Genomic DNA, 26,836 nt, shown 5'->3' on the forward strand with positions numbered 1-26,836 from the left:
CGTCCCCAGCCACCAGGAGCAGGGCCGCACCCCAGCCAGCCCCTACCTCCCTGACCCTGCAGGGGTCAGAATCAGCCAGGCCCAGCCCCCCTGGGGAGCCCACCCAGGCGACCCTCACGCCCTGGGCTGTTCTGAGGACCCCCACGCTGTCAACGTTTCATTCCTTGTTCTGCTCCATAACCGTAAATTAACCCGTGCCCGCGCGTGGGGGGCCCGGAGGAGGCCCCGGCTCCTGGCTTCGGATCTGGGGAGTGAACCAGCGGATGGAGGGCCTCTCTCTCTCTCTCTGTAACTCTGCCTCGCAAATAAATAAAAGAATCTTAATAAGAAAAAAGCTTGGGCAAATGTTTTAATCAACAAAGCCCCAGTGAAATTAACTGGGCCTGCCGCGGAGTCCAGCCTGCGGATCCGGCCCTCCCGCCTGCTGCCCCGGGGTCAGCGGCGAGCGGGAACTAGCGCGTCCGCCCCGGGGAGCCCCGCAAGGTAACTCGCCGCCCCCCAGCACGCTCCGGGGCAGCCAGGCCCAGCGCGCATGCTCAGGCCCCGCCCCGTGGCGTGGCCAATGGGCGTGCGCCCCCGGCCCTATAAAAGAGGCGGAAGGCGGGCGCTCGGGCGGGAGCTTGGAGGCCTCCACCTGCGGGTGCAGGTACCGGGTCTGCTCTTCACTGTGTCTTCCGGGTGGTGCGGCGGCCACTCCCCGTGGGGGTCTCAGACTCGCCGTGGGGCCTCTCAGACTCGCAGTGGGGTCTCTCAGACTCGCAGTGGGGGGGGGTCCTCTCAGACTCGCAGTGGGGTCTCTCAGACTCGCAGTGGGGGGGGGGGTGTCTCAGACTCGCCATGGGGGGGGGTCTCAGACTCGCAGTGGGGGGATCTCAGACTCGCCATGGGGGGGGGTCTCAGACTCGCAGTGGGGGGATCTCAGACTCGCCATGGGGGGGGGGTCTCAGACTAGCAGTGGGGGGTCTCAGACTCGCCATGGGGGGGGGTCTCAGACTAGCAGTGGGGGGTCGCAGGCTCGCCGTGGGGGGTTTCTCAGTCTCACCGTGGGGTCTCTCAGGCTCGCCATGGGGGGTCTCAGACTCGCCATGGGGGGGTCTCAGACTCGCAGTGGGGGTCTCTCAGGCTCGCCGTGGGGGTCTCACTTGCCATGGGGGGGTCTCTCAGACTCGCCGTGGGGGGGTCTCTCAGACTCGCCGTGGGGTCTCAGAGGCCATGGGGGTCTCTCAGACTTGCCGTGGGTGTCTCAGTGCGGGGCGGCCACGCGTGGCGTGAACGTGCATTCATCCGCTCTGCCTCGCTCTCAGATTGTTTATTTGAGAGGTGCGCTGTCCGCTGGTTCTCCTCGCAAATGGCCACCATGGAGAGGGCCGGGCCGGCCACAGCCGGGAGCCTGGGCTCGCCCGAGGTCTCCCGTGGCCGTCCTCTGCTGCTCTCCCCGGCGCACGGGCAGGGGGTGGAGCTGGTGCTGCGGCTGATGCCGGCGCTGCAGGGGGTGGCTCCCCAGGCCCCTAGATAAGTCTTTTTAAAAAAAGCAAATAAATGTAAATGAACAACATTAAAACGGACTTGATCAAAATTAAAATCATCTCATCAAGAATCATTTTGAAAATGAATAGGTAGGGGCGTAGTGGGCTAAGCCTCCACCTGCAGTGCCGGCATCCCATGTGGACGGAGGTTCAAGTCCCGGCTGCTCCTCTTCTGATCCAGCTCTCTGCTGTGGCCTGGGAAAGCAGTGGAAGATGGCCCAGGTCCTTGGGCCCCTGCACCCACGTGGGAGACCTGGAAGAAGCACCTGGCTCCTGGCTTTGGATTGGCGCAGCTCCAACTGTTGCGGCCATTTGGGGAGTGGACCAGCAGATGGAAGACCTCTGTCTCTCTCTCACTCCACCTCTCAAATAAATAAATAAATCTTTTAAAAATGGATAAGTTGCTGACCCGGAGAAAACGTTCATGAAACACGTCCCTGGGAGGAGAAGTGTGCAGAATGTTGTGAGTTCACAGCTGCAGACCATTCGTTAGGACACAGCCTGTTGTAGGGAGTGACTGTGGGCATTCCCTTCACAGGGGAAGGTGCCACGGGTCAGGCTTGAATTGATGTGTCCTGAGCAGCGCTGGCGTCCAGAGGTGTGCGTTCACACACAACAAGGTGCCTCGCATCCCCTTGGGCGGGTGACAAGTGTTCAGGAAAGTCGTGCTTTGCTATGGCAGTGGCAGTGGCACAGCTACCTTGCAAATTGGTCTGAAGTTAAGCCCACACTCTCCCCTGTGGCCAGCAGTTGCACTTCCAGGTGGTCGCCCAGGAGAAAGGAACAAAGAGTATTCCTAACAGCCCACCGGCTACCAGAAGTAGAAAAGTGTTAAAAGCTGATTTGGCCACGGGCGGTATACAACTAAGACTGCCACCGGCAACAGTTCGCACGACAGTCAGAAATGCTGTCCCGCACGGCTCTCGAGAGCACCTGCTCAGCACTAAAATGAAGTGAGAGAAATCCCAGCAGTGGTTGCCTCGGAGGGGCGCTGACCTGGGAGGAATGCGAGCTGTCTTTCTGGAATGATGCAGAGGGTCTCTCTGTTGACAGGAACGTGGGCTGTGTGCGCACATGCGTGCAAACTGTGTGTGAACTTGTTCGTTTCAGTATATTTAATTCTTCGACATCTGCACGTCCAATCTTGCCAGCACCGTTTGTTGAAGACGTTACCCTTGCACCTTACAGTGTATGGTCTGAGCGCTTTTGTCAAGAATCGGTTGGCTGTATGTGCTTGGATTAACTTCTGGGCTCTATTCTCTTCCACTGATCTGTGTCTCCGTTTCTGTGCCAGGAGTTGCCGTAGCTTTGCAGTATGTCTGGAAATCAGGTACTGTGGTGCCTTCAGCGTGGTTTTTCTTGCCTTGGCTACTTAGGGGTTTTGTGGTTCCATGTGAATTTTAGGATTGTTTTTTGTAACTCTGTAAAGAATGCCTTTGGTATTTTGATAGGGATTGCATTGAATCTGTGAAGTGCTTTAGGCAGTATAGGCAGTAGTATAGGCGTTTCAATGATACTGGTTTTCCAAACCATGAGCAAGGAGTGTGTTTGCATTTTGTGTGTCCTTGATGATTTTTTTCATCAATGTTTGATAACTTTCACTTCGGTTAACTTTATTCCTAAGTATTGTATGTTTATTTTGTAACCTGCTGAACTGGTTTATCAATTCCAGCAGCTTTTGAGTGGAGTGTTTGGGTTTTCCATGTACAGCATCACATCATCTGCAAACATGGGTATTTTGACTTCCTTTTTTCCAGTTTAGATGTCTTTTATCTTTCTCTCCTGCACAGTTGCTCTTGCTGATACTTCCAGTACTGCATTGAGTCAGAGTGTGAAAGTGGACATCCTGGCCAGCGCCACGGCTCAATAGGCTAATCCTCCGCCTGCGGTGCCAGCACACTGGGTTCTAGTCCCAGTCGGGGCACCAGATTCTGTCCCAGTCTCTCCTCTTCCTGTCCAGCTCTCTGCTGTGGCTCTCTGCTGTGGAGGATGGCCCAAGTGCTTGGGTCCTGCACCCGCATGGGAGACCAGGAGAAGCACCTGGCTCCTGGCTTCCGATCAGCGCAGTGCACTGGCCGTAGTGGCCATTGGAGGGTGAACCAACGGAAAAGGAAGACCTTTCTCTCTGTCTCTCTCTCTCACTGTCCACTCTGCCTGTCAAAAAAAAAAAAAAAAAAAAAGAATTAAAAAAAAAAAAAAAAAAAGAAAGTGGACATCCTTGTCTTGTTCCAGGTCTGAGGGGAATGCTCTCAGCTTTTCCCCATTCAGTCTGTTATTAGCTGTTGGCTTATGATTTATATATATATATATATATATATATAACCTTGTAGACTTCGTTTTCATCATGAAGGGGTGTTGAATCTCATTATTTCTCAATTAAAAATAAGCTTGATGGGAGTGGCATTGTGGTATAGTGGGTAAAGCCATGGTCTGCAGTGCCAGCAACCCATATGGACGTAGGTTCAACTCCCAGCTGCCTCACTTCCAGTCTAAACCTCTGCCTGTGAAAGGCAGCAGAAGATGGCCCAAGTACTTGGGCCCCTGCCGTCTGCATGGAGACCTAGGTGAAGTTCCTGGCCCCTTGCTTCCACTTGGCTTAACCTGATCATAGTGACTACCTGGAGAGTAAACCAGTGAATAGGAGATTCTCTCTCTTTCTCTCTCTCTCCCTCCCTCTCTACCTGTCTCCCTCCCTCTCTTTCTGTAACTCTGACTCCAAATAAATAAATCTTTATTAAAAATAAGTTTTATAAGACATGGGAAGGAACAAGAAAATGTGACCCACGATCAGAAGAAATAATCAGTAGAAGCAGACCCACAGATGTTAAAATAACTTGTGCTGAATGTGTTAGAGAAAAAGATGTATTTGGTGGATGAAAGGATGAAGAATTTCAGCAGAGAAATGGAACATATAAAAGGAGCAAAATGAAATTGAAAAGTGCATTATCTAAAAATGCAGACTTTGGGGCCGGCGCTGTGACATAGTGGGTAAAGCCACCACCTGCAGTGCCAGCATCCCATTTGGGTGACAGTTCGAGTCCTACCTGCTCCATTTCCGATCCAACTCTCTGCTATGACCTGGAAAAGCAGTGGAAAATGGCCCAAGGCTGTACTCATGTGAGAGACCCGGAAAAAGCTCCTGGCTTCGGATCAGCACAGCTCCAGCTGGCTGGTTGTTGCAGCCATTTAGGGGGTGAACCAGCGGATGGAAGACTTTTCTCTGTCTCTCCCTCTCACTATTTGTAACTCTACCTCTCAAATAAATAAATAAAATCTTTAAAAAAAGAAACTTGCCGATAGAAAATGCCCAGACTGAAGAACAGGGAGGAAAAAAGAATGAAAACAGCTAAACGTTAGATGCCAGTGTAAGCTCATCTAGCAGCCCTAATTGGGATTCTGGAGGAGGAGAAGTATCTACAGAGATGCAGGTGGAGGATTTTTCAAGATTTATGAAAGCCATCGACTCACGAAGAGTCTGTGTATACAAACACACAGTGAGACTGTATTTCTCAGTCTTTCACAGCCGTCCTAGCCAGTGAATGGCTGCAGGTGACACATGCCACCCCCAGATGTGGCCCGACTAGTCCAGGTTAAGTCCAGGTCACTGATCGACTTGGAGTTCCACAGAGAGAAGCATCATCAGGGAGCTGGATCAAAAGTGGACCAGCCGGGACTTGAATCAACACCCATATGGGAAGTGGGTGCCACGGGCGGAGGCCTAGCCCACTGTGCCACAGCGCCAGCACCAGCTGTCTACTTATTGCTGGGCTTGGCATGTGATGCACCCTTCCTGCAACCACTCAGTGTATGCTTGCCTAGCGAGACTGAGTGGGCTCATCAGACTCAAACAATCAAGATTTCTCTTTGCCTCTGACTCTGAACTCAGGCTGTGCCCACCAGAGCCCAGAAGATGAGTCTGACAATGGCCAGCTACCACCACAGCAGTCAGGAGATGATGATGATGGTGATGAAGACGATGGCGGCAGCCTAGTGGCCCCACGTGGCCATCTTTGAGCATCTTCTCCATGGACCACCAGGAGACCAGCAACACACGATCCCTGCCATGTAGAGGCTGACGACCAGGGGAAGGAGTGCTTGGATGCCATGAAGGGTGACTCACAAATCAGGCCTGGGACAGGGGGTAGGGGGCCAGGGGCTGTTGCTGTCCCAGAGGCATCCCCTCCCTGAGGGTCATTCACACAGGCATGGAATGAAGCCCCCAGAAAAGGGATCAGTCACACACGTGTCCTCTCCCAGAATGGACCCCTCTGCCCCCGCCCTCCTCGGAGCTGGCAGCCGGGCAGGAGCTGCACCTGCCAGTATCCTGTGGGGCTGGGTCTGGGCTCAAAGATGGCTTCAGCACCTCTTGCCTGTGTCTGTCGAGCAGGCCTCTTAACCTCTCCAGACTGCTTCCTCAGCTATAAGAAGGGGTGACAGTACTGCCTTGCACGGTTGCAAGGAAAGCTAACCAGGGACAGACTAGGGCAGTCGTTGGCACAGTGAAGTCCCTTCTTGGGTGTCTGCATCCCGTACCTGGGGAGTCCCAGCACTACTCCTGACCCAGCCTCCTGCTCAGACGCACCCTGAGAGGCAGCAGCAATGACTCCAGGACTGGGCTCCCTGCCCCCCACATGGGAGTCCTGCACTGAGTTCCAGGCTCCTGGCTTTGGTCTGGCCAAACATGGATGCAGGCACAGATGTTGTGGGCATTTGGGGAGTAAACCAGTGGACAAGAGAACTCTCTCTCTCCCCTCCCCCTCTCCTTTTCAAATAAAATGAAGAAGAAAAAATTGAGACACTAGTTAGTCTGCCAGATGCTACCACCCTAGGAAGTTCTCCTTAGAAAACTGCCCCGCCATCCCCGTCATGCCAGTGTGTCTGAGGCTGGCCTGGAATGGGCTGCTGCGTCTGCAGAGGCGGAGCCCACTCCAGCGGTTACACCAGGAGCTCTGAGCTCATCACACTACCCCCAGAGGAAGGCCCTCAGAAAGAACACTCGGCTCAAGGCAGTGAAGAGTGAGACTCAGGAAGGGCCCTAGACTTCTCTGTCAAGACACAGACTCACAGGCGTCCACCCTCAGTGCTGTCCCCAGGGAGCCCTGGGAGCTGAGCTGTGCGGTCTGGCTGAAGTACAACTATAGGAGGATTTCTACGTCTCTGCAGCTGGGTGTGCCAGTGTTTTACCTTGTGTTTCCTTCCTCAGTTGGAAGCAGACAGGGAAACACAGCGATGACCCTGGTGGGGGGGGGGGGGGGGACGTGCTGAGCTGAAAGTGTCCGAGGTGGCTGCGTGGTCCCAGGACACATCAAGGGCAGGGCAGCTGATCTCCCAGGGGGCCCTGACAGCTGCAGGCAGCAGGCTTTGGCTAACTGCACGGAAACTGCAGGTTCACCAGGCCCCCATCTTCTCACACTGCTTCCCTGGACCCCCGGGTGTGGCCAAGGGAAGGTCCTGGGGCCCCAGGTGCCCTCCCCAACTCCCCGTGACAGCAGGGCCCCGCCAAGGCAGCTTCCTCTCCTGTGGTCATTTCTGAAGAACTCCGGTGTGATGCCACATGGGAAGCAGTGGTCCTGCTTTTCAGCCTCCCTGTCTCCAACAGGAGGACACGACAGGACACGGGTAGGAGGTATGGCACCCACCGGAGGCAGCAGCTGACCACTTCCTTCTTAGTGCTCGGCCCCTCAGTGTGCTAGGAGCCCCACTTCACCCCACCCCACCCTCATTTTACACTTCCCTGCATCCCGGGTCCCAGTAAACCCGAACAGGACCCCACAAGCTACCCCTCTCACATGGAACATTGTAAAGCAGAAAGTTAACGACGCCAAGAGGGCAGTGCTGTCTGAACACTGGAAAAAGAGAGCAAAAGGACTGTGCAGAGCCCAGCAGGGCCTGGGTTCCTTAACTCTTCTGGAAATGGGCCACACTCAGTTCCCAGGTCTGCATCTCATCCAGGCCGGGCAGAGAGGGAGTGTGTTTGAGAGGAGGGGCACTGGGAGCCTCCACAGGCCCCAAGGAGACCCAGGGGATCCGGAAGAGGCCAGGAGACCCTTGCCAACTCTTATCCAGCCTAAGAGGATCATCACCTGGTCCTCCCACTTACCCCACCTCACCTCCCCTAAGGCCAGCCACACCACCCCTCAGCTGTGTTCCAGAACATTCTGTGCTTTCTGTGTCCCCTGCTCCCTGTGTGCTCCCTGGATCCCACTGCCTGGCATGGCACCAGCACGTGACAGGTGAGACTGCATTGGTCGTGTCGAGTTGAACAGTAATGAAGGAGCCAGAACTAACCCTTGAACATCTTCAAATAACGTGGTGTCCTTGAAGGATTAAGTGATGTCCTGAGCCCACAGATATGTTTTCTATTCTCAGTTCTACACACTGTACCTGCCACACCAGAAGAAGTGCACTTTTTAAGATTTATTTATTTGAAAGGCAGAGTGAGAGAGGGAAACAGATCTTCCATTGGCTGGTTCACTCCCCTGATGACCACAGCAGCTGGAGCTGAGTCAGGCCAAAGTCAGGAGCCAAAAACTGCATCTGGGTCTCCCTGAGTGGCAGGGACTCAGCCCCGGAGCCGTCATCTGCTGCCTCCAGGGCACATTAGCAGGGAGCTGGGTCAGAAGCAGAGGCGCCAGGACTCGAACTGGCGCTCTGATCCGGGATTGGGTGTCCCACACAGCAGCTCATCCCACTGCACCAAGACTGGGGCATGGAGACATCTGCCTGGTGTCCCCTGCACCGGCAGAGGACACATGCCCCTCTGCTGTTCCCCCTAGGACAGATGCCAGCAGACTTCTTGGGATGCCAGTCATCTCTTTATTCCGTTAGTGACCAAGACAACAGCACCGCGGACATAGCAGGGGCCCTGCCCGAGAACCCCAAGCCAGGCAGAGAGAGTGGATGCAGGGGACTGGCCGAGGTGGGAGAGACCCCATCAGGGACAGTGGGCCTGCTGGGCCACAGCAACCCGATCGGTCCCCGCCCTGCCCTACCCAAAGCACCAGAGCTGCAGTAAGGAGGGAATGACCTGGGGGGCTGGCTAAGGCGGACTGAGCTTGAGAGGGGGACTGTGCCTGCGCCTGCGTGAGTATGGGGGACAGATGTCTACAGTATTTAGCATCAGGGATTTAACTGCTGAGCCACAGGACCTGCCTGGGGACACAGGAGACCAGGAGCTCGGGGGCCTGGGAGAGGGGCCGGGGCAGAGACCACCCCCATCCCCCCAGCTACTTCACCTCGGAGAGGCCAGCAGCTCTGCTGGAGGCAGGTCTCGGAGCCAGAGCTGGCGCGCTCAGGCCTGGGCGGAGGGGCAGCCTCTGGCCCGACCCCCCTCATGTGTAGGCCATCTTGCTGCACACCCACGGCCGGGTCATCAGGCACTCGGTCGACACCAGCCTGGTGGGTTCCACGAAGACGCACTCGCCGGGGCCCGAGATGGTGAATCTGCAGCCAGAAGAGAACAGACCAGGTGCTCACGACCAGCCTCCCTCGCAGCTGGGCACGGTCATGGGACGGAGTTCTGGCCAGTGGGGCCAGGACGGCCCGGGCACGCCCTCCCCTCGCCAGCCCCGGGTTCAGGCTGAATGGGCTGTGGAGGAGCTGGCAGAGCCTGGGCTCCGACTCCAGGGAGCTTTGATGGTGCGTGGGGCAGAGCCACCTCCCCAGGAGGCAGAGAAGGGGATCCCCTCCCGGGAAAGGGTGTCTGCCACGCACACTGGACCCAGAGACCACTGTCCCCGGCTCGCACAAAACCAAGTGTTGCTCTCTGGGGAGTTAGGGGTGCTCCAAGCTAAGCTCGGTGGCCAGAAGATGAAGCCTCAGCTCACGTGTCCGGATCAAACGGGTCCCCGTTGACCCAGTGGAACTCATCCCCAACTCTGCGCAGGCCAATCCAGGGCTCCCTCCGCGTGAACTTGAACATAAACTCCTGCACCCGGGAAAGAGGGAAAACTTGGAGTCAGACGCTCGCTCATTCCAAAGCCAACCTCTGCTTGGAAGATCCTGGCTCCCAGGGTGGACAGACAACTGCAGGATGGCTGATGTCCCACCCCATCCCAAGAGGGCGGAGCCAGGCTCACGGACTCCCTTGCAGTCACACTGCTGAGACGCAGCTCCGCCAGCTGTCTCCCACAGCCTGAAGGGGTGCACGCCGGGGCCCCAGCCGCACTGGGCTGCTTCTCGAGCTCGGTGGTCCCAGCGTGCTGGCTCTCCTGACCTGCAGGAGGCCTGGGGGTTGCCTGCTGATGGACTCAGACGAACTGTACTTCTAACTGCCTACTTCCGGACTTAGGCCAACATACAGTGATTTTTAGATAATCTGCTAGTTTGGATGGCCACACCACTGTGGTTCAAAAGCCACAATGGCCAGGAGAGAATTAATTGTGTTTCTCTTATTATTTTACATGAAAGGCAAACAGAGATCTCCTATCCGGCCTGCTCTTCAAATGACCCCAACAGCCAGGGGAGGCCATGCAAAACCAGGACCCAGGAACTCTGAGCCTCCCACGTGGTGACAGGGACCTGTTGCCTCCCAGGGTGTGCCTTAGCAGCAGGAAGCTGGAGCGGGCTGAGCCGAGACCAAGCCCAGGCACTGTGATCTGGGATGCCGGCCTCCCTAGCAGCATCCTCAGCACTGTGCCGAATGCCTGCCCCATCACTTTTTTTTCATTTGGTTTTTTGAAAGGCAATTTGATACAGATCTTCCATCTGCTAGTTCATTTCCCAAATGCCATGATGGCCAGGGCTGGGCCAGGCCAAAGCCAGAAGCCTGGAGCTCCATCTGGGTCTCCCACATGGGTGGCAGGAGCCCGCTACTTGGGCCACCCTCCACTGCCTTCCCAGGCACGTTAGCAGGGAGCTGGGTCAGAGTGGAGCAGCCGGGACTCGAAGCAGCGCTCCAGCACAGGATGCCGGCACTGCAGGCAGCAGCCTAGTTCATTGTGCCACAACAGCGCCGCCTCACGTGTCTTCTGATTCGACTATCTGGGGTGTTTCCAGTTGAAAATCAGAATGTGTTTTCACATTTCACAAGTGTGCTTGTATTTTCAAGTTCTTGCATCTTACTGCATTTAGCTCAGTCTGTGGCCTTGACAGTGGACATGGAAATAGCTGCTAGGTGACCTGCTCAGCCCCTTGGGACTCACTTGCCCACCAGGGCTGCACAGTGGCTGCGGGCTCTGGGGACACGTCACAGGGGCACACCGCAGGCTTGGGGAGTGGCTTTCCCCAGAGTCGAGGGCAGGGGTACTGAGAGCCCTCCAGCCTCAACCCCACGACACTCACCAGCTCCTTCTGGCTCTGAATCACAGCCAGGGCGGCCTCGTGAGAGTGGCAGTACTGCCTGCCCGTGTTCCAGTCTCTCGGCTCCTCGGAGAAGAAGTAGCATTTCCTTCCGTAGAGCAGCCAGTCCTCCGGGCAGGGCGCTTCACACTTGATACAGCCCTTGGAAGCTGCAGGGAGGAGGGGAAGGGCTCAGGACCAGCCGCGGTGCCCAGCCACGGCCTTGCCCCTCCCACCCCAGCCCACCCCCTCTGCAGCTCCTCCACCTACCTCGACCTTGGGGCCCTTCAGCGACAGTGCTGAGGCGAGAGGCTGGGGACTGAGTGGGGAGAGGAGGGGCTTTGGGAGGCTCACGGGTTCATCACCTTGAGGGAGCGCACCAGGTTACTCCTGGGTTACAGTCTTTGCTGTCGGAGCTCCCCAAGGCATGGAACCCCAGAAACTCAGGAAGGGAACTGGAAGCCAGGCAGCCTCTCTCTGCAGCAGGAAGGTTGGGCGCCCTCATTACCCACGCCCTCCCTCACTGGCTGGCTACACAGCCCATCCTACACCTCAGCCGTGGAGCGCAGATCTGAATCCCAGCCTGCTCTCCTGCCCCTAGACCTACCGTCTAGCTCCTGTCCTCAGGAGAGACCCAGAGTAAACCTGTCCCATCTGCTACCTCCCACCTGAGGGAGGACCCCAGGCTCCCCCCATCCTGGCTTCTCCCGCGCCTCCCCTAGGGTCTGCTCTCTGTCCCGCCTGCTCACGACTGGACCCCACTGTGCCCCCGAAACTCTGCAATGGGGCAGACGGGGCATAACAGCTGCGGCTCTGCCAGCAGCAACAGTGACACTGATGTCACGGCCTCTCCAGTCTGCAGACTGCTTCAGTGAACGCGCTGCAGCCCCGTGCACTTGCGCACGTCCCTGGGTTCCTGGGGAAGACGCCTGGGGCGGCCGTCGGATTCTCGAAGGGCCTCCCTGCCGAGAGGAGGTCAGCCACGCTCAGCCTCCTGTCCTGTGAGCTGCTTGCAAGCCAGGGCTCACTCGTGCCCACACACGCGGAAAGCACTTTTGGAGCGCAAACACAGAAACACAGTTACTTCTTCAGCGTGCATGTCATTTGCTCTGGCTCATCATCGGAGTTTTTAAAGACTAATTCTAATCTTGATTTTTTTTCCTATCTGCTGCATGCGATTGTGTCTTAGGATTGTGACAGCTGCAAATTCTATAAGCATATTTTTTGTTTTCATACAAATGATTGGTTGTCCCCACTGGTGCTCACTGGGACAGTAGGCAGTGCTGCCTCGACTGCTGCACTCAGCCCTGGGCACAAGAGACGGTGTCAGTCCCTCCCTCCTCTCTCCTTCTGCTGGCTCCTTAGATCATGGCCCAGTACACAGGATGGCTCGGTAAATGTTTGCTGAACACATGTGAGCTGTAGAGCCTGTCATCCCCAGATGGTCTTCTCCAGTCCTCCCAGACCACCTGCCCCACGCACTGCGGGTTTCTTCCAAGTTCTCACAGCATCTAGGAAACAATACTTAGGTAGCACCTCTGCTTCACCCGCACGGCTTAATAAAAGGGATGCGGGGGTAGGCTCTTGGCCTAGCAGTGAAGACCCTCCTGGGGATGCCTACATCCCGTGTCAGAGTGCCCGGGTTTGAGTCCGAGGTCTGCTTCCAGGTTCAGCTTCCTGCTGATGTGCACCCCAGGAAAGAGCATGTGACGGCTCGAGTACTCAGGTCTCTGCCCCCCACGTGGGAGACCCTGGCTGAATTCCAGGTTCCTAGCCTCAGCCTGCCCCAGCCCCAGCCGTTGTGGACATTCAGGAAGCAAACCAGTGGATGGCACTCGCTCACTCTCTCTGCCTTCCTCCCTCCTTCCCTCTCAAATAAAGGAGCAAATCAGTGGAGACGGAAAAGGTGGGAAAAGTAATAAAATGACAGAGCAGGTACAGTCCACGCGTCAGTGTATTACGGTAGGCAGAAATCTCCGACGGCAGACACAGCACTTTACTTACCTGTCCCCTGCAGAACCGCTCCGTGACCTGCTAGCATGCTTCGGACAGGAGTGTTACATGCAATGGCACAAAGGCTGGCATGCACGCTCACCCAAGATGCTCATCACCACCAGGATGGCGAACAGAAGCACAGCAATGGCCCCCAGCAGGAGCCGCGTGGTGGTGTCTGAGGAGAAGAGACAGGGGTCATTCTCTGGCCGCGCACCCCAGGCCCCACAGTGAGAAGCCTGGCGGCTGGAGCTGGGTGATGTGGTGTAGCAAGCCCCCCGCCTGTGCTCCGCCCCGGCTTCCAGCCACACGGGCTCCCAAGGCCCTGCGGTGCCCTCACGGGGTGCCCTGCCCTGCGTCGTTGCTCCCCATGTCCTCTTCTCCAGGCACCTCCTGACACCCGCCCACCCGGCACCATCCGTCCCCTCCCCTCAGTAAAACCCTTCTGGTCTGTGGGCCTCCCTTTTTGTCTGTGCTCGCTTCCTGTCATCACTCAGCATTCCTAGTTTGTATTTCACAAAGGCACTCTTTTCAACATTCAACACAGGGTTTTTTCAAAGACTTTTTTTTCATTGTGGTAGAATATATATATATATATATATATACACACACATATACATACACACACACACAAAATGTACTTAGCCATTTTAAAAAAAGATTTGTATTTATTTGAAAGGCAGAGTTACAGAGAGAGGAAGAAATGGGGCAGGGGGGCTCTTCCAGCTACTGATTCACACCCCAAATGGCCACAATGGACCAGGCTAAAACCAGGAGCCAGCCGGTGCCGCGGCTCAATAGGCTAATCCTCCGCCTATGGTGCTGGCACACCAGGTTCTAGTCCCGGTCAGGGCGCTGGATTCTGTCCCGGTTGCCCCTCTTCCAGGCCAGCTCTCTGCTGTGGCCCGGGAGTGCAGAGGAGGATGGCCCAGGTCCTTGGGCCCTGCACCCCATGGGAGACCAGGAGAAGCACCTGGCTCCTGCCTTCGGATCAGCAAAAGGAAGACCTTTTTCTCTGTCTCTCTCTCACACTGTCCACTCTGCCTGTAAAAAAAAAAAAAAAAAAACAGGAGCCAGGAACTCCATCCAGTTCTCCAAGAGCCAGGAGCTTCTCCCAGGTCTCCCACGTGGGTGCAGGAGTCCAAGCACTTGGACCATCCTCCGCTGCTTTCTGAGGTGCATTAGCAGGGAGCTGGGTCAGAAGTGTCACAGCCAGGAGTCAAACCAGTGCTTCTATGGGATGCCGGCATCGCAGGCAGCGGCTTAACCAGCTGTACCACAGTGCTGGCCACTTTAGCCATTTTTTAAGTGTTCACTTGGTGGTGGTAAGGTCACCACATTGTATAACCATCACCACTGTCTACTTGCACACTTGTCCAGCCTCCCAGACTGGCACCCGGTACCCATGGGTTCCTCTCCACTGCCCTCCCCAGCCCTGGCAGTCGCCTCTGCTTTCTGTCCTCTGAAGTCGCCTGCTCCAATGTTTCATATAAGGGGCTCCTACAGCGTTGCCCTTCAGAGTCTGGCTGATTGCAATTAGCGTGTGCTTTCCAGGGTCCTCATGGGGCAGCAGGTGTCTGACCTCACTCCCTTCTACGGCTTAGGAGTGCCCACTGTGTGGCTGTGCCGCATCGCGCTTACCGGTGAGTCCCCTGCACTCACTCCTAAGCCAGCTGCAGGAAGTCTCTCGGAGACTGCTTTCAGTTCTCGGGTGGGTGCTGGGAGTGCTTGCTGCTCACTTTTTGAGGAGCTGCCAAGTGGTCGTGCACGGTGGCGGGCCCGGCTTACAGTCCCGCCTGCGTGTGCGAGCCGGCCGGTCTCTCTCCACCCTCGTCCCCGCGTGCGAGCCTGCGGTCTCCCCCATCCTCACCATCACTTGCTGGTCTTCACTTTCTGTTATCTTAGGCATTCGTAGGTGTGAACTCCCTTTTAAAGGTGTTTTTGTTTGGACTCTTTGACTAGTCAGGTCAATCAAAGTTGTGCATGAGGGGCTGACACAGTGGCACAGTAGGTTAATCCTCCGCCTGTGGCACCAGCATCCCGTATGGGCACAGGTTCCAGTCCTGGCTGCTCCTCTTCTGATCCAGCTCTCTGCTGTGGCCCAGGAGGGCAGTGGAGGATGGCCCAAGTCCTTGGGCCCCTGCACCCACGTGGGAGACCTGGAAGAAGCACCTGGCTCCTGGCCTTGGAACAGCGCAGCTCCAGCCATTGCGGTCTGTTGGGGAATGAACCAGGGGATAGAAGACCTCTCTCTCTCTCTCTCCCTCTCACTGTCTGTAACTCTACCTCTCCAATAAATAAATAAAATCTTAAAAAAAAAAAAAAAGTCGTGCATGAGTGTGGGCGCAGCCAGGGCGCCGTCCTCCGCGATGATGTAAGCTCCAACACGGAGAGGACGGGGTCGCCGCCATGTGTCACCCTGACGTCCAAGCGCATGGTCACGCGTCGTCCTGCATCTGCTCTGCAGTTGGCCAAGGATTTGGGAAAGAAACCTGTTTCCATCGTTAAGGATAGTCAGAAAAGCATGGATTTAAAGCATCCAGAACTTTTGGAAGTCTCCACGTAAGGACCTCCTAATGACACTGCCCCTTGTCAAGCAACCGCTGGAGTTCCCGCAGCTGACTTTGGTACCAGCTCCAGTTCTCTGAATGGCAGGTGCAGGTCAGTACTGCGCCACTTTCCCAGCTGAGACATAACTTGCTGCGTTCCTCCCCAACGATGAAGAATCAATTCTCTGCACACTCCCACCCCAGCCTGACGCTTACCTCCACACTCTCTGTCAGTCTGTGTGTGGTTCTCGCTCTGTGTGCTACCGTGTGACGGCCTACGGGGCACTCCCACTCCAGCCTTCCCGCTCACCTCCGCTCTCTCTGTCAGTCTGTGTGTGGTTCTCGCTCTGTGTCCTACTGTGATGAGGGCCTACGGGGCACACCTACCCCAGCCTGACGCTTACCTCTACTCTGTCAGTCTGTGTGTGGTTCTCGCTCTGTGTCCTACTGTGTGACGGTCTACAGGGCACACCCACCCCAGCCTGCCTGCTCATCTCTGCTTTCTTTCTCTCTCTCTGTTAGTCTGTGTGTGGTACTCGCTCTGTGTCCTGTGATGAGGGCCTACGGGGCACTCCCACCCCAGCCTGCCCGCTCACCTCCACTCTCTCTCTCAGTCTGTGTGTGATACTCGCTCTGTGTCCTACTGTGTGATGGCCTACAGGGCACTCCCAGAAAAGCCACACAGGTATCAGGATAACCTCTTTCCCACAAACCTCCAGTTTGCCTGTTAGTTAACTGTGGCCTTCTTTTTCCTTTGCTTAGTCTTCTGTGTGCTCACCAGCATTTTAACCCACAAACTCCTCTTAGATTACAGGACTGCATCAGGAATTGGATGTATTTCGCCTTTGGCTGAGCCAGTTCGGCTATCAAATGCTGCGGGCTTGAACAGTAGACTGTCTCTCTCACAGTTCTGGGGGTGCTCGTGGGACTGGGCTAGGGCTCTTCTACTTGCCGACGGCTGCTGCTCCCCCCTGGGGGAAAGGAAGCTCTGGTCTACTCCTCCTCAAAGGGCACTCGGCCCACCCCAGGAGTTACCTCATGACCCGCTCTAACCCTGTTTACCTCCCAAAGGCCCTACCTCCTTAATGCTATCCCATGGGGTTAGGGATTCAGCATGCGGACATGGGGAAGAGACAGCCGGTCTGTCACCTGCTCAGGGAACGACCCCCTGCAGCCCTCTCACCTGCTCCAATCTGACCGTCGCTTCCCAAGCCCAGCTCCACCCTGGGATCTCCCATCCCACACCCTGAGGATTTCTCTGGCCATCTCCTGGGTTGCTTCTCTAGCAGCTTCTCTCGCCCATGTCTTCCTCCTGTCTTACTCATTTCAGTGGGGCCTATCTGCCAACAGCTGCCCAAGACTCCCGAGAAGCACCGCACAGCACAGCACAGCTGCAAGGAGCGAAGCCTCTCACTAGGTGCCCTGCTGCATGATCTCCGGACTCACGGCCTCAGAGGCCTGCGTCTCCTGGGTCAGCAGTGGCTCTCCCACAGAGCGGGAGCGCACTGCATAACTGTTTACCAGCGCCAGTGTTGCTGTCGGAGAAAAGTCTAAGTCTGTCCTTGTCCATTATCCTTCAAAGTTGAATTGCTTGATCTTCCCATCTCTGGAATCTTGCCGATCTTTCCTGATCTCCAGGATGCTACACCACTCCGCCGTGCATGGTGCGTCTACTCGAGCAGGCAGCAGGCCTTGCGTGCGGAAAGGCACGTCCTTTGGTTCCAGGAACCCTCCTTTGCTTGTGTCACTGATTCCCTCTCTGTGTTCTAACTTCCCTCTGGGGGTCATATTACTCAAATGTTGAATCTCCTGGATGGATCCTCCAAATTTCTCACCTCTTTTCTCTTGTTTGCTTTCTCTGCCTTTTTGCTATATTTCCTGGAAGATATCTCCACTTTCTCTTCCTACCCTTCTACTGGGTTTTTCATTTCTGCAATCATACTTTAACTTCCAACACACTGCTGCTGTTGCCGTGGTTCTGTGAAGACCCCCTCTCAAAAGCCGTGGCCTGCAGCACCAGCATCCCACATGGGCACCGGTTTGAATCCCAGCTGCTCCACTTCCAATCCAGCTCCCTGCTAATGCACCTGGGAAAGCAGTGGAAGACGGCCCAGGTGCTTGGGCATCTTCACCCCCTGCCGACAGCCGCGGAGCCTTGGAGCCCTCTCCTGTGACTAGTGTGGCTTCCGTGCCTCCCAGTGCGCTGAAGCCAGTCACCACTCAGCCATGTGCTCCCGGCTCCCAGTTCTGTTGCCAGTGCCCCCTCTCCTGTCACTGTTGTTTTCATGGCTTAAAAGTCTGTGCTGTTGTATTACTGGGCTTCTGAGTGGGGAGAGGGTGAAGGCGTGGATGCAGTCTGTCATCCTGGCCTGCAAGTCCAACAGACGGCAGTCCTTCCTGAGCAAGGGGTGGGCTGCTGGGGCCCAGGAGTCCTGGTGGGTGACTGCAAGCCTGCCCTCCTCTTGCCGCACCATTGCTGGAGGCAGCTTCGTCACAGGCTCACCCCTCGGAGCTGCGTGGCGTCTGCCTGGGGCAGGTCACCGTACCCAGCCTCCCTCCTCCTTCCTCCCGTGCCAGCTCATGTGCTGCTCTCACCCTGGTCCCATTACCCCTCCTTTTAAGGCTGTATATTTCTTCTAAAGATTTATTTATCTGAAAGAGTGGCAGAGAAGGAGAGAAAGAGATCTTCCATCTGCTGGTTCATTCCCCGAATACCCAGAACACTCAGGGCTTTCCCAGGCTGAAACCAGGAGCCAGGAACTCCATCAGGGTCTCCCATGTGACTATCAGAGGCCCAAGGACTTGGGCCATCCTCTGCTGCCTCCCAGGTGCATTAGCAGGGAGCTGGACTGGAAGTGGAGCAGCTGGGACTCGACACTCCAACATGGGGAAGAGTTCTCTGGACACCGCGCCGTGGAGAGAAAGAACATGCTAGGGAGTCCCAACTCCTTGCGTGCTGTCTGCCCTCAGCGAGAAGACGACCCTAAACAATGGTGTGCGCCTTTCCAGGGGTGCCCTCGCAAGGCCATACGCGGGTGCAACAGCAGCTCCCTCGGGTCTGGGGGCTGGAAGTGCAACAACAAGGTGTCAGCAGAGCCACGCTCGCTCTGGGGGCTGCCTGTTCCCAGCTCCCCGTGGTCTCTGTCCGGCCAGCACACGACACTCCCTGTCCTCTCAGGACACCCGTTCATGGCCTGCCATGACTGTGTGTCCATACAGGGTCACAGCCTGAGGTACTGCGGGGCAGGACTCTGGTGTATCCTTCTGACGGCTCCATCTGAGTTCTCCCGAAAGGTCAGGTGTCATTCCCACTGTACTGAGGTCCACGCTTGTATTCGATGGGCCTTGAGGGTGCAGTTTGCTTAGGTTCCTAAATGTGGGTGATGTAGCCAAATAGTAGAAGGAGCAGCTTCGGGGGACAGCCTCACTCCCAGGGCCAGACAGTGTCCCGTCACCCTCACACCCACACCCCCAGAAGGCCCCTGGCTGACGTCTCGGAGCCGTCGGGCACAGCCCAGCGAGCACAAGCTTGACTATTAAAAACTATCGGATGGGGAGCTTGGCCATTTCTGGGTTTTTCAGAGGCCTTTCTAAATGCATGTGTGTGGTTTTGACCAGGAAGCTGTGGGTTGAGGCCTAATCAGGACACTTTCAACATTAAAAATTCAGAATCAGTGAGCACCGACAAATCCATAGCCTGTGGTCTGCAGAGTCACCACGTCCCCTCTCCCGCCCCCGTCCCGGTCACCTCCAGAACCCAGAACCTGGGCAGGAGCTCAGGGTCACCCCTCCCACCTGTACCCACAGGCTGGGGGTGGGGGTGGGGGTTCCATCCTGGGAACTTCTGCTCAGCTGTCTGCTTACAGAGCCAGTTGTCCATCTGAGGACAGTCTGAAAGCCCCGGGCGCACACCCCAGCTCTCTGATTGGAGGAGGGGACACCTGGCCATCCCAGAAGTGGCAGGCTGCCTAGCAGCCGGGGCGAGATCACCACGGCTAGCCTCCGAGGGCCTGATGTCCTCCATCAGTGAGGAAAGGGGAGACCTTCCACGTCACTGAAGCTTCATGACAAACCCCACGGCGGTCTCTTGTGTTAGCTACCAAGGCGTGTCCCTAGGCAGACGCTGCGGCCCTCACCTATAAGAAAATGGGCCCACCCCCTGCAAGGGGACAGGTGTCGATTCAACACCACAGCTGCCGTCCAGGCCCTCGGCATGGGGCCGGCACGCCGTAGGTGCTGGAGAAGTGCTCGGCACACCGTAGGCAGCAGCACAGACCCCTAGGAGCACACAGCTTGGCCTAGTCGAGAAGTCAAAGGGCCTTTGTCTGTAGCCGTGGGAGGCGCAAAGTCTCAAACCCTGCCAGCCACGCTGCTGCAAGCTCTGCACCCTCACGGTGTCAGCCCTGCACTGGGAGCTCAGCAGGTGCAGGGCTGTGCCCGATGTTACAGAATAAATGGGTGTGCGAGGCCAGCGTACAGGCCAGCACCGGCAGCTCAGTAACTGCCTGGGAAGGTCCAGTCCTGGCCTGGGAGTCCCGGCCCGGAGTCCCTTGGGGAACCAGCAGAGGCGCTCGGGCTCCAGCCCTGAGACTTCTGTGGGAGCATCCACAGGCCCGAGGTGCCAGCACCCAGGACCCACAGCCTGCAAAGGCTGGGGAGGAGATGGAGGGAACAGCAGTGGGCGGGAGCCGCAGAGCGAGGCCAGGCAGGGAGCCAGGCAGGCCGGGTGAGACGAGGCTGGCCGGCAGGTAGACACCAAGCAGCCCGAGGGGGTCTCTGAGTCACCTGCCCGTCCAGGGCGCAGCCCCTTCTCCAGCCTAACGGCAGGTGGGCAGCCCGGGGCAGAAGCAGGGAGCAGGCCCTCTGGGGGTCAGGGTTACAGTTAGTGTAGACCTTGCAGAAATGCCAGTGAGGGACTGAAACAGCTTGGGTAGGAGGGGAGCATGGGGGTCACAGGGCAAACCCAGCCAGCCACCAGCAGGGGGCGTTGTCCGCCTCACTTCCACCCAGCCCAGAGCTCTCATCAGTCCTTCCACTTGCTGTGTCTCCTTTGTCCCCAGCCAGCATCCGGCCACCTGCCCGCTGCCCCTTCTTCACAGCCCCCAATGCGCTCCCTCCTCAGCCCGGAGCTGCCTGGTGCAGGTGCTGGGGCCAGCCCTCCCCTCCCCCCGACCTCCAGGCGGGCTCCACCTTGGAGCCGCCACCAGTGGTCCGAGGGCAGCTGCACCGTCTCAGCCCCTCTACAGCTTCTTCAGAGCAGAGTCCAAACCCCAGCAAGGCCCAGGTGGTCCCTCAGGGACCCTCCTCACCTGGCCCCCAGCATGCACTCCAGGGCTCAACACTGACACCCCCTCCCGGGACAGGCCAGCGTGACCACCAGGCCCCTGAACATGTCACTCCCTGGGGCCTGGTACCCTGTTTCCTCTTCTCTCCACTCCTAAGTGGTCACCTACTCCAGGAAGCCCTCCTTTCCTGACACTCCCTCCTTAAGGACAGCTGGCCCAGGCTCTGGGCTCCCCTAGTTAGTGCTGCCCAGGTCCTCCTCAGCCCCTGGGGATCCAAGGCGCACCCTGACAGCCCTCAGGAGAGCCAGCTCGCTAGCCCTGGCGCGCTCCCTGCCAGCTCCATCTCCCACAGCACACACCAGCAGCCAACACAAGTTTCCTGAAAGAACTCCAACTTGAACCCTACTTCCCACGTTGGTTACTGCTTCCTGGCGAGCCCGGAGCCCGTCCGAGTGGAAGGGGGTGGGGGCAACCCATGACCTTGCCAGGAAGAGCCCCTCGGAGATGCCTCCGGGGCCCGGCGCCACCAGGGCCGCCTCCACCGGCCCGCAGGGCGCCCGCTCCTGTTACTCTGCCCGTAGCATTTCCACTGCCAGATTCAGGCCAGCTTCTCCGGGCGCGGGGAGGGTGGGTGCTGGGCAGGGACGGTCCCCCTTCCCGCACGAGGAAGCGGAGCTCGTCCCAAGGTCAAAAAGGGACTTAGCAGCAGAGGCAGGGTCAAGGCAGTGACCGGAGCGGTCTCCCGTTACCTCCCTGCCCGCGTCGCCTCCACGGAGTGGCGCCTGCCCCGAAATGAATGAATTAGCCGAGTCCCGGCGCTGCGCCGCGCGCCTTCCCCTCCGCGAGGCTGGCCAAGGTGACTGTGACCCGGCGAGGGTCCCCGCTCCGCGCTTACCCTCCAAGGCCGCCTTCCAGCTGGTGCTGCCCTCGTAGCCCGACCCCGATCGCCGCAGCAGCCCCTCGGGCCCGCGGCCCTCGGCCTCGGCCGGCGAGCGCGGCCTGGGCGCGGCGGGGGCGGGCGCGGGGCGCGCGGCGGGGGGCGGCGGCGGCCGGGTCCGCGCTGGGGGCTCGCGGGCCGGCTCCCGGGCGGGCTCCATGCCTGGTGCTCCGCCGCGCCGTGCCCGCGCTCCTGTGCCGGGGTGCGGGGCCCAGCCCGACGCGCACTCGGCGCCCCGCGGGCCCCCCAGGCCGGCCTGGGGTGGGCGAGGGCCGCGGCGCTCGTAGGCCGGGGCTGAGCCCGGCTCCCCGCGCCGCCGCCGTGCGCGCCGCGCCTGCCCTGGCGGAACCGCGCCGCCTCCGCGGAGTCGGGCGCAGGGGAGGAGCGCGAGGCGGCGCGCGGGAGCCGAGGGCGGGCGGGAGGAGGCGTGGAGAGCGGGGACAGTCCGGGTCCGACCCCGCCACCCGCTCCCTCGCAGGGCGGAAGGCGGACGCTGCGGATCCAGGAGCGCCGGCTTGTAGCCAGGTGGCGGCTGCGTAGCGAGTCCGGCTGCCCCGCTCCTGCAGTCACCTGTGTAACGGGAGCCAAGTTTGCCGGGGCAGCGCAAGGAGACTCGAGGAAGAGGGGTGGTTTCCCTCCGGCCGGCGGCCCGGGAGCCAGAGCAGAGGGGTGGGGGCGGCGCTCGGTCCCTAGACTCCAGAGAAGACCCGGAGCGCACAGCTGGCCGCGGAGCGTCTGCTCAGCCCCAGGGACCCGCCCTGGCAACACCCCCAGTGTAGGTGGCACACTGGAATTAAAGAGGCCGAGGGGTCCCGCGCAGGTGGGTGGCTGACCAAGTGTCTGACTCCCGCCCTGGGCTCCGGCCACGGCCTTTGCTGACCCCTGCTGCTGCTTCGTGGACCCATTCTCGGGCCAGGCTCAAGGCCTCCAGGCCTGGACCTCCCGCCTGATTCCTGGCTCAGCTCCTCTGCCCCTCCCTTGGGGCCAGCCACCCCGGAAGCCTGTCTTCCAGGCTCGAAGAGCCCCCTGCGGGCCTCCCAGCCCCTCCCTCTCAGGCCCCCTCCCTCGGGCTGAGCGCAGCCCTTGGGAAGGCTGCAGGGTCTTCACAGTCTCCTTCCGCCCCTGCGCTGCCGCTCTTCCCCTCTGCTCGGGAGAGCCGGCCCTTGGCCGTCCTGCCCCTGGCTGCAGCCCCCTGGCAGCCCCGTTGGCCCACCTTGTCTCTGGCACCTTCTCCAGGACTGCGTTCATCCAGGGTCGGCCCAGCAGACTCTAACGAAAAGCCCCAGCAACAGTGGCTTAAACCAGAAAGAAATTTACTTTTGCTCATGTGAAAGAAACCTGAAGGTGGGCATTCCAGGGCTAGTCGGGAGCTGCGAGGTCATCAGGGGCCCGGTTCCTTTGCTCCTCCATCCACAAACTGCCCACATTTCACAATGCCTGCATAGTCACAACACGGCTGCCTTAGTTCCAGCCACCACACCTGGGTACCAGACTGCCCAAGTAGCCAGGACCCAGGAGAGAGGGGGAGGGGGTGTGGTCTCCAATAGCAATCTTTGAAGAGCTTTGCCTGGGGCAGGTGTTGTGTGCTGCAAGTTAAACCACCCCTTGGGACCCATATCCCATACCAGGGAGCCGGGCTGAGTCCTGGCTGCTCTGCTTCCAGTCCCCGATGCCCCGGGAGGCAGCACATGATGGCCTAGTCCGCGGTCCCTGCCAGCCCCGCGGGAGACTGCTTCCTGCTGCCGAAGGCGGTTAAGGACTGAACCAGCGAAGGCGGTTAAGGACTGAACCAGCGTGTGGAAGACTGGTATCCCTCCCCCCCCTCCCTCCCTCCCCCCCTTTCAAATACATATTTTTAAAATGATAATAAAGAGCTTTCCCTAGGGCTGGCGTTTGGCACCACAGCTCAGGCGTTGTCTGGGATGCGGGCTCCCCTGCCGATTCCCGCATTCCCGAGTCTGCTCACCCTCGAGGCAGCCAGTGATGCTCCCAATGCTGGGGTCCCACAGCCCACACGGAAGTCGTGGTCCAAGCGCCTGACTCCCAGCTTCCGCTGGCCAGGCTCCAGCTGTTGTGGGTATTTGGGGAACGAACCAGTAAATGGGATACTTCTCTCTCTCTCTCTCTCTCTCTCCCTCCCTCCCTCCCTCCCTCCCTCCCTCTCTCCCTCTCTCTCTCTCCCTCCCTCTCTCTCTCTCTCCCTCTCCATCCCTCCCTCTCTCCCTCTCTCCCTCCCTCCCTCCTTCCCTCTCTCCCTCTCCATCCCTCCCTCCCTCCCTCTCTCCCTCCCTCTCTCTCTCCCCCTCCCCCTCTCCCTCCCTCTCTCCCTCCCTCCCTGCCTCTCTCTCTCCCTCCCTCTCTCCCTCTCCCTCTCTCTCTTACTCTCTCTCTCTGCCAGTCAAATAAATACAGATAAATAAATACATAAAAACTTTACAAAAATAAAATCACCTTCCCAGAAACTCCAGTGACGTCCGTCAGCAGGGAGCCTCGGAGAGCACAGGGGTGTTGGGTGGAACTGGTGCTGCTGCCAGGAACGCAGGTGTCACAGAGGAGGAGGAGCAGCAGGGTCCCAGGCACGCCCGGCAGGCTCTGCCTCCCTGACCAGTGCTGTGCTGGGCACCGCTCTTGGGGCTCGTAGGAAGTTCTTAGCCTCCCTTCCCATGGCACTGACCGTGCCCTCTTGTCAGTGCTTGGTCCACTGCATGGGAGCCGGCTCTGCTCTATCCCCTGTCCCAGGACAGTGTCTGGTGGGCAGAAGGAAGCACCAGATGTACCTGAGCAGGGCGAGGTCATGATTTAGGGAAGCTCACTTTGGTGGCAGGTGCAAGGCAGCTAGGGAGCAGGAGGCAGATGGTGTCACCAGGACGCGGTGTGCGAGGGCGGGCAGTGGGCTCACCCTGGATGGAGCAGGAGGCAGACGGTGTCACCAGGACGCGGTGTGCGAGGGCGGGCAGTGGGCTCACCCTGGATGGAGCAGGAGGCAGACGGTGTCACCAGGACGTGGTGTGCGAGGGCGGGCAGTGGGCTCCCCTGGAGCAGGAGGCAGACGGTGTCACCAGGACGCGGTGTGCGAGGGCGGGTAGTGGGCTCACCCTGGATGGAGCAGGAGGCAGACGGTGTCACCAGGACGCGGTGTGCGAGGGCGGGCAGTGGGCTCACCCTGGATGGAGCAGGAGGCAGACGGTGTCACCAGGACGCGGTGTGCGAGGGCGGGTAGTGGGCTCACCCTGGATGGAGCAGGAGGCAGACGGTGTCACCAGGACGTGGTGTGCGAGGGCGGGCAGTGGGCTCCCCTGGAGCAGGAGGCAGACGGTGTCACCAGGACGCGGTGTGCGAGGGCGGGCAGTGGGCTCACCCTGGAAGCCATCTGGCACCAACCTACAGACACCAGACCTGGTCACAAGCAGAAGAAGCATCCCGGCGTCCACACAGCCTCGTCCCTGCTGCTCCTCTTCCAGTCCAGCTCTCTGCTGTGGCCCGGGAAGGCAGTGGAGGATGGCCCAAGTGCTTGGGCCCTGCACCCCATGGGAGACCTGGCTTTGACCTGGACTAGTTCTGGCCATTGCGGCCATTTAGGGAGGTAACCACTGGCTGGCTGGAAGATCTGTCTCTTCCTCTGTCTGTAACTCTCCCTCTCAAATAAATAAAAATCAAGGAAGGAAGGAAGGAAGGAAGGGAGGAAGGAAGGGAGGGAGGGAGGGAGGGAGGGAGGAAGGAAGGAAGGAAGGAAGGAAGGGAGGAAGGAGGGAGGGAAGAAGGAAGGAGGGAAGGAAGAGACAGCACTGTCTCAGATGTAGGAGGTAGGGTCTTGATGGGCTTCAGGATCTCACATGTAGAGTCCATTATCCTGACCACCTGTCTCCCCACTGTGAGAGACAGCCCACAGGTCACTGTCCTAGTCTGGGTCCCCTGGAAACAGACCCTGCCACCCGGGCTGAGGGCAGGTGGCTTTTATTGGGATGCATCCTGTGAAGAATGTGGGGGGCAGGGGAGCCACGAGGCTGTGTGGACGCCGGGATGCTTCATCTGCTGAGACCAGGTCTAGTGTCTCAGGTTGGAGCCAGCTACCTGGGGAGCCCACTGCCCGCCCTCACACACCACGTGCTGGTCACCACTGGCTGCCTCCTGTTCTGTCCAGGGTGAGCCCACTGCCCGCCCTCGCACACCACGTCCTGGTGACACCGTCTGCCTCCTGCTCCATCCAGGGTGAGCCCACTACCCGCCCTCGCACACCGCGTCCTGGTGACACCGTCTGCCTCCTGCTCCATCCAGGGTGAGCCCACTGCCCGCCCTCGCACACCGCGTCCTGGTGACACCGTCTGCACCCATATGGGATGCTGGCACCAAAGACAGAGGCTTAACCCGCTATGCCACAGCACTGGCCCCTGAGTGCAGTTTCTAAGGCGGCCCTCCCCGGAAAAGGGGGAGTCTGAAGCTGCACCAGCAAATGGGGTGCACTGCTTACCTGGGGGGACCCAGCCTTGCCCCACAGGGTGTCCAGGTCCTAAACTCTGCTGTGAAGTCCCCTCAGATTCCTAGATTCTTACACGGGGTTCCCAGATGAGGGAGACTTCACGGGGGAGCTTGGTCAGAACTGGAGTGAGCTTGAACCGTGGGATCATCTCAGTAGATACAGATCCCCTCGGGATTCAAACAAAAACTCAAAAAATTAGGAATGGAAGGAATGTATTTTCAACACAATAATGGCCAAATACAACAAATCCATAACATCATACAGAACGGGGGGAAGTAGAACTCACTTCCCCTAATCCCAGTTCCACCGTCTTTCTCAGTACAGCTCTGGAGGTGCAGCCAGAGCAGTTAGGCGAGAGCGGGAAAGGTCAGGAAGTAGCAAGTCGGACTGCCCTGGTCTGCAGCAGACCTGGTGCCATTCATGGAAGAACCTGGAGACCCCACCCACTCATCAGGACCGTGATCAGTCGAGGCAGGACGAGAGCAACGTGCAGGCATCATAGCAGTATACGCCATTGCTGAATCTGCTGAGGGAGAAGTGAGACAAGCAATGCCATTCCAAATAGCTGCAAAAATCACCCCCGGAGTAAACGTAACCAAGGAAGTAAGTGAGCTCTACAGTAAAATCACGAAACACCAGCGAAAGAGGTTGAAGACAACATCAGACAGTGAAAAGCCGTGCCATGTTCCAGGACTAGAATAACTCATTATTAAAGTCCGCATGCTACCAGAGCCTTTTTTTAAAAAGATTTATTTGTTATTTTTATTTGAAAGTCAGTTACACAGAGAGAG

The 26,836-nt window shown here is 58.3% G+C and overlaps 1 protein-coding gene across 2 annotated transcripts; it reads right to left on the reverse strand.

Annotated features, from left to right (window-relative positions):
* Positions 1-8,323: 8,323 nt before the first annotated feature.
* On the reverse strand, positions 8,324-21,981 carry CLEC2L (C-type lectin domain family 2 member L). 2 transcript variants are annotated; one of them, XM_008249283.5, is made up of 5 exons: positions 21,527-21,981; positions 12,901-12,975; positions 10,809-10,975; positions 9,353-9,453; positions 8,324-8,969 (listed from the first exon to the last, which is right to left on the reverse strand). In XM_008249283.5, exons 1-5 carry the CDS (start codon positions 21,726-21,728, stop codon positions 8,858-8,860), a joined length of 657 nt encoding a protein of 218 aa, XP_008247505.3. In that variant the 5' UTR covers positions 21,729-21,981; the 3' UTR covers positions 8,324-8,857. The 2 variants fall into 2 exon arrangements, with proteins under 2 accessions (XP_008247505.3, XP_089184843.1); XM_089328717.1 differs by lacking the exon at positions 21,527-21,981 and having other exon boundaries at positions 12,810-12,951.
* Positions 21,982-26,836: the final 4,855 nt, after the last annotated feature.

This window comes from Oryctolagus cuniculus, chromosome 3, assembly GCF_051225735.1.
Source record: "Oryctolagus cuniculus isolate XC-2025 breed Fujian yellow rabbit chromosome 3, ASM5122573v1, whole genome shotgun sequence".
In the NCBI taxonomy this organism is placed as follows: Eukaryota; Metazoa; Chordata; class Mammalia; order Lagomorpha; family Leporidae; genus Oryctolagus; species Oryctolagus cuniculus.

Coding starts and splice junctions, on each gene's coding strand:
- CLEC2L (XM_008249283.5), bottom strand. CDS start 21,728: ATGGAGCCCGCCCGGGAGCCGGCCCGCGAGCCCCCAGCGCGGACCCGG. Junction 12,976..21,526: donor CTGGAAGGCGGCCTTGGAGG/GTAAGCGCGGAG, acceptor TCTTCTCCTCAG/ACACCACCACGCGGCTCCTG. Junction 10,976..12,900: donor GGTGGTGATGAGCATCTTGG/GTGAGCGTGCAT, acceptor TCCTCCCTGCAG/CTTCCAAGGGCTGTATCAAG.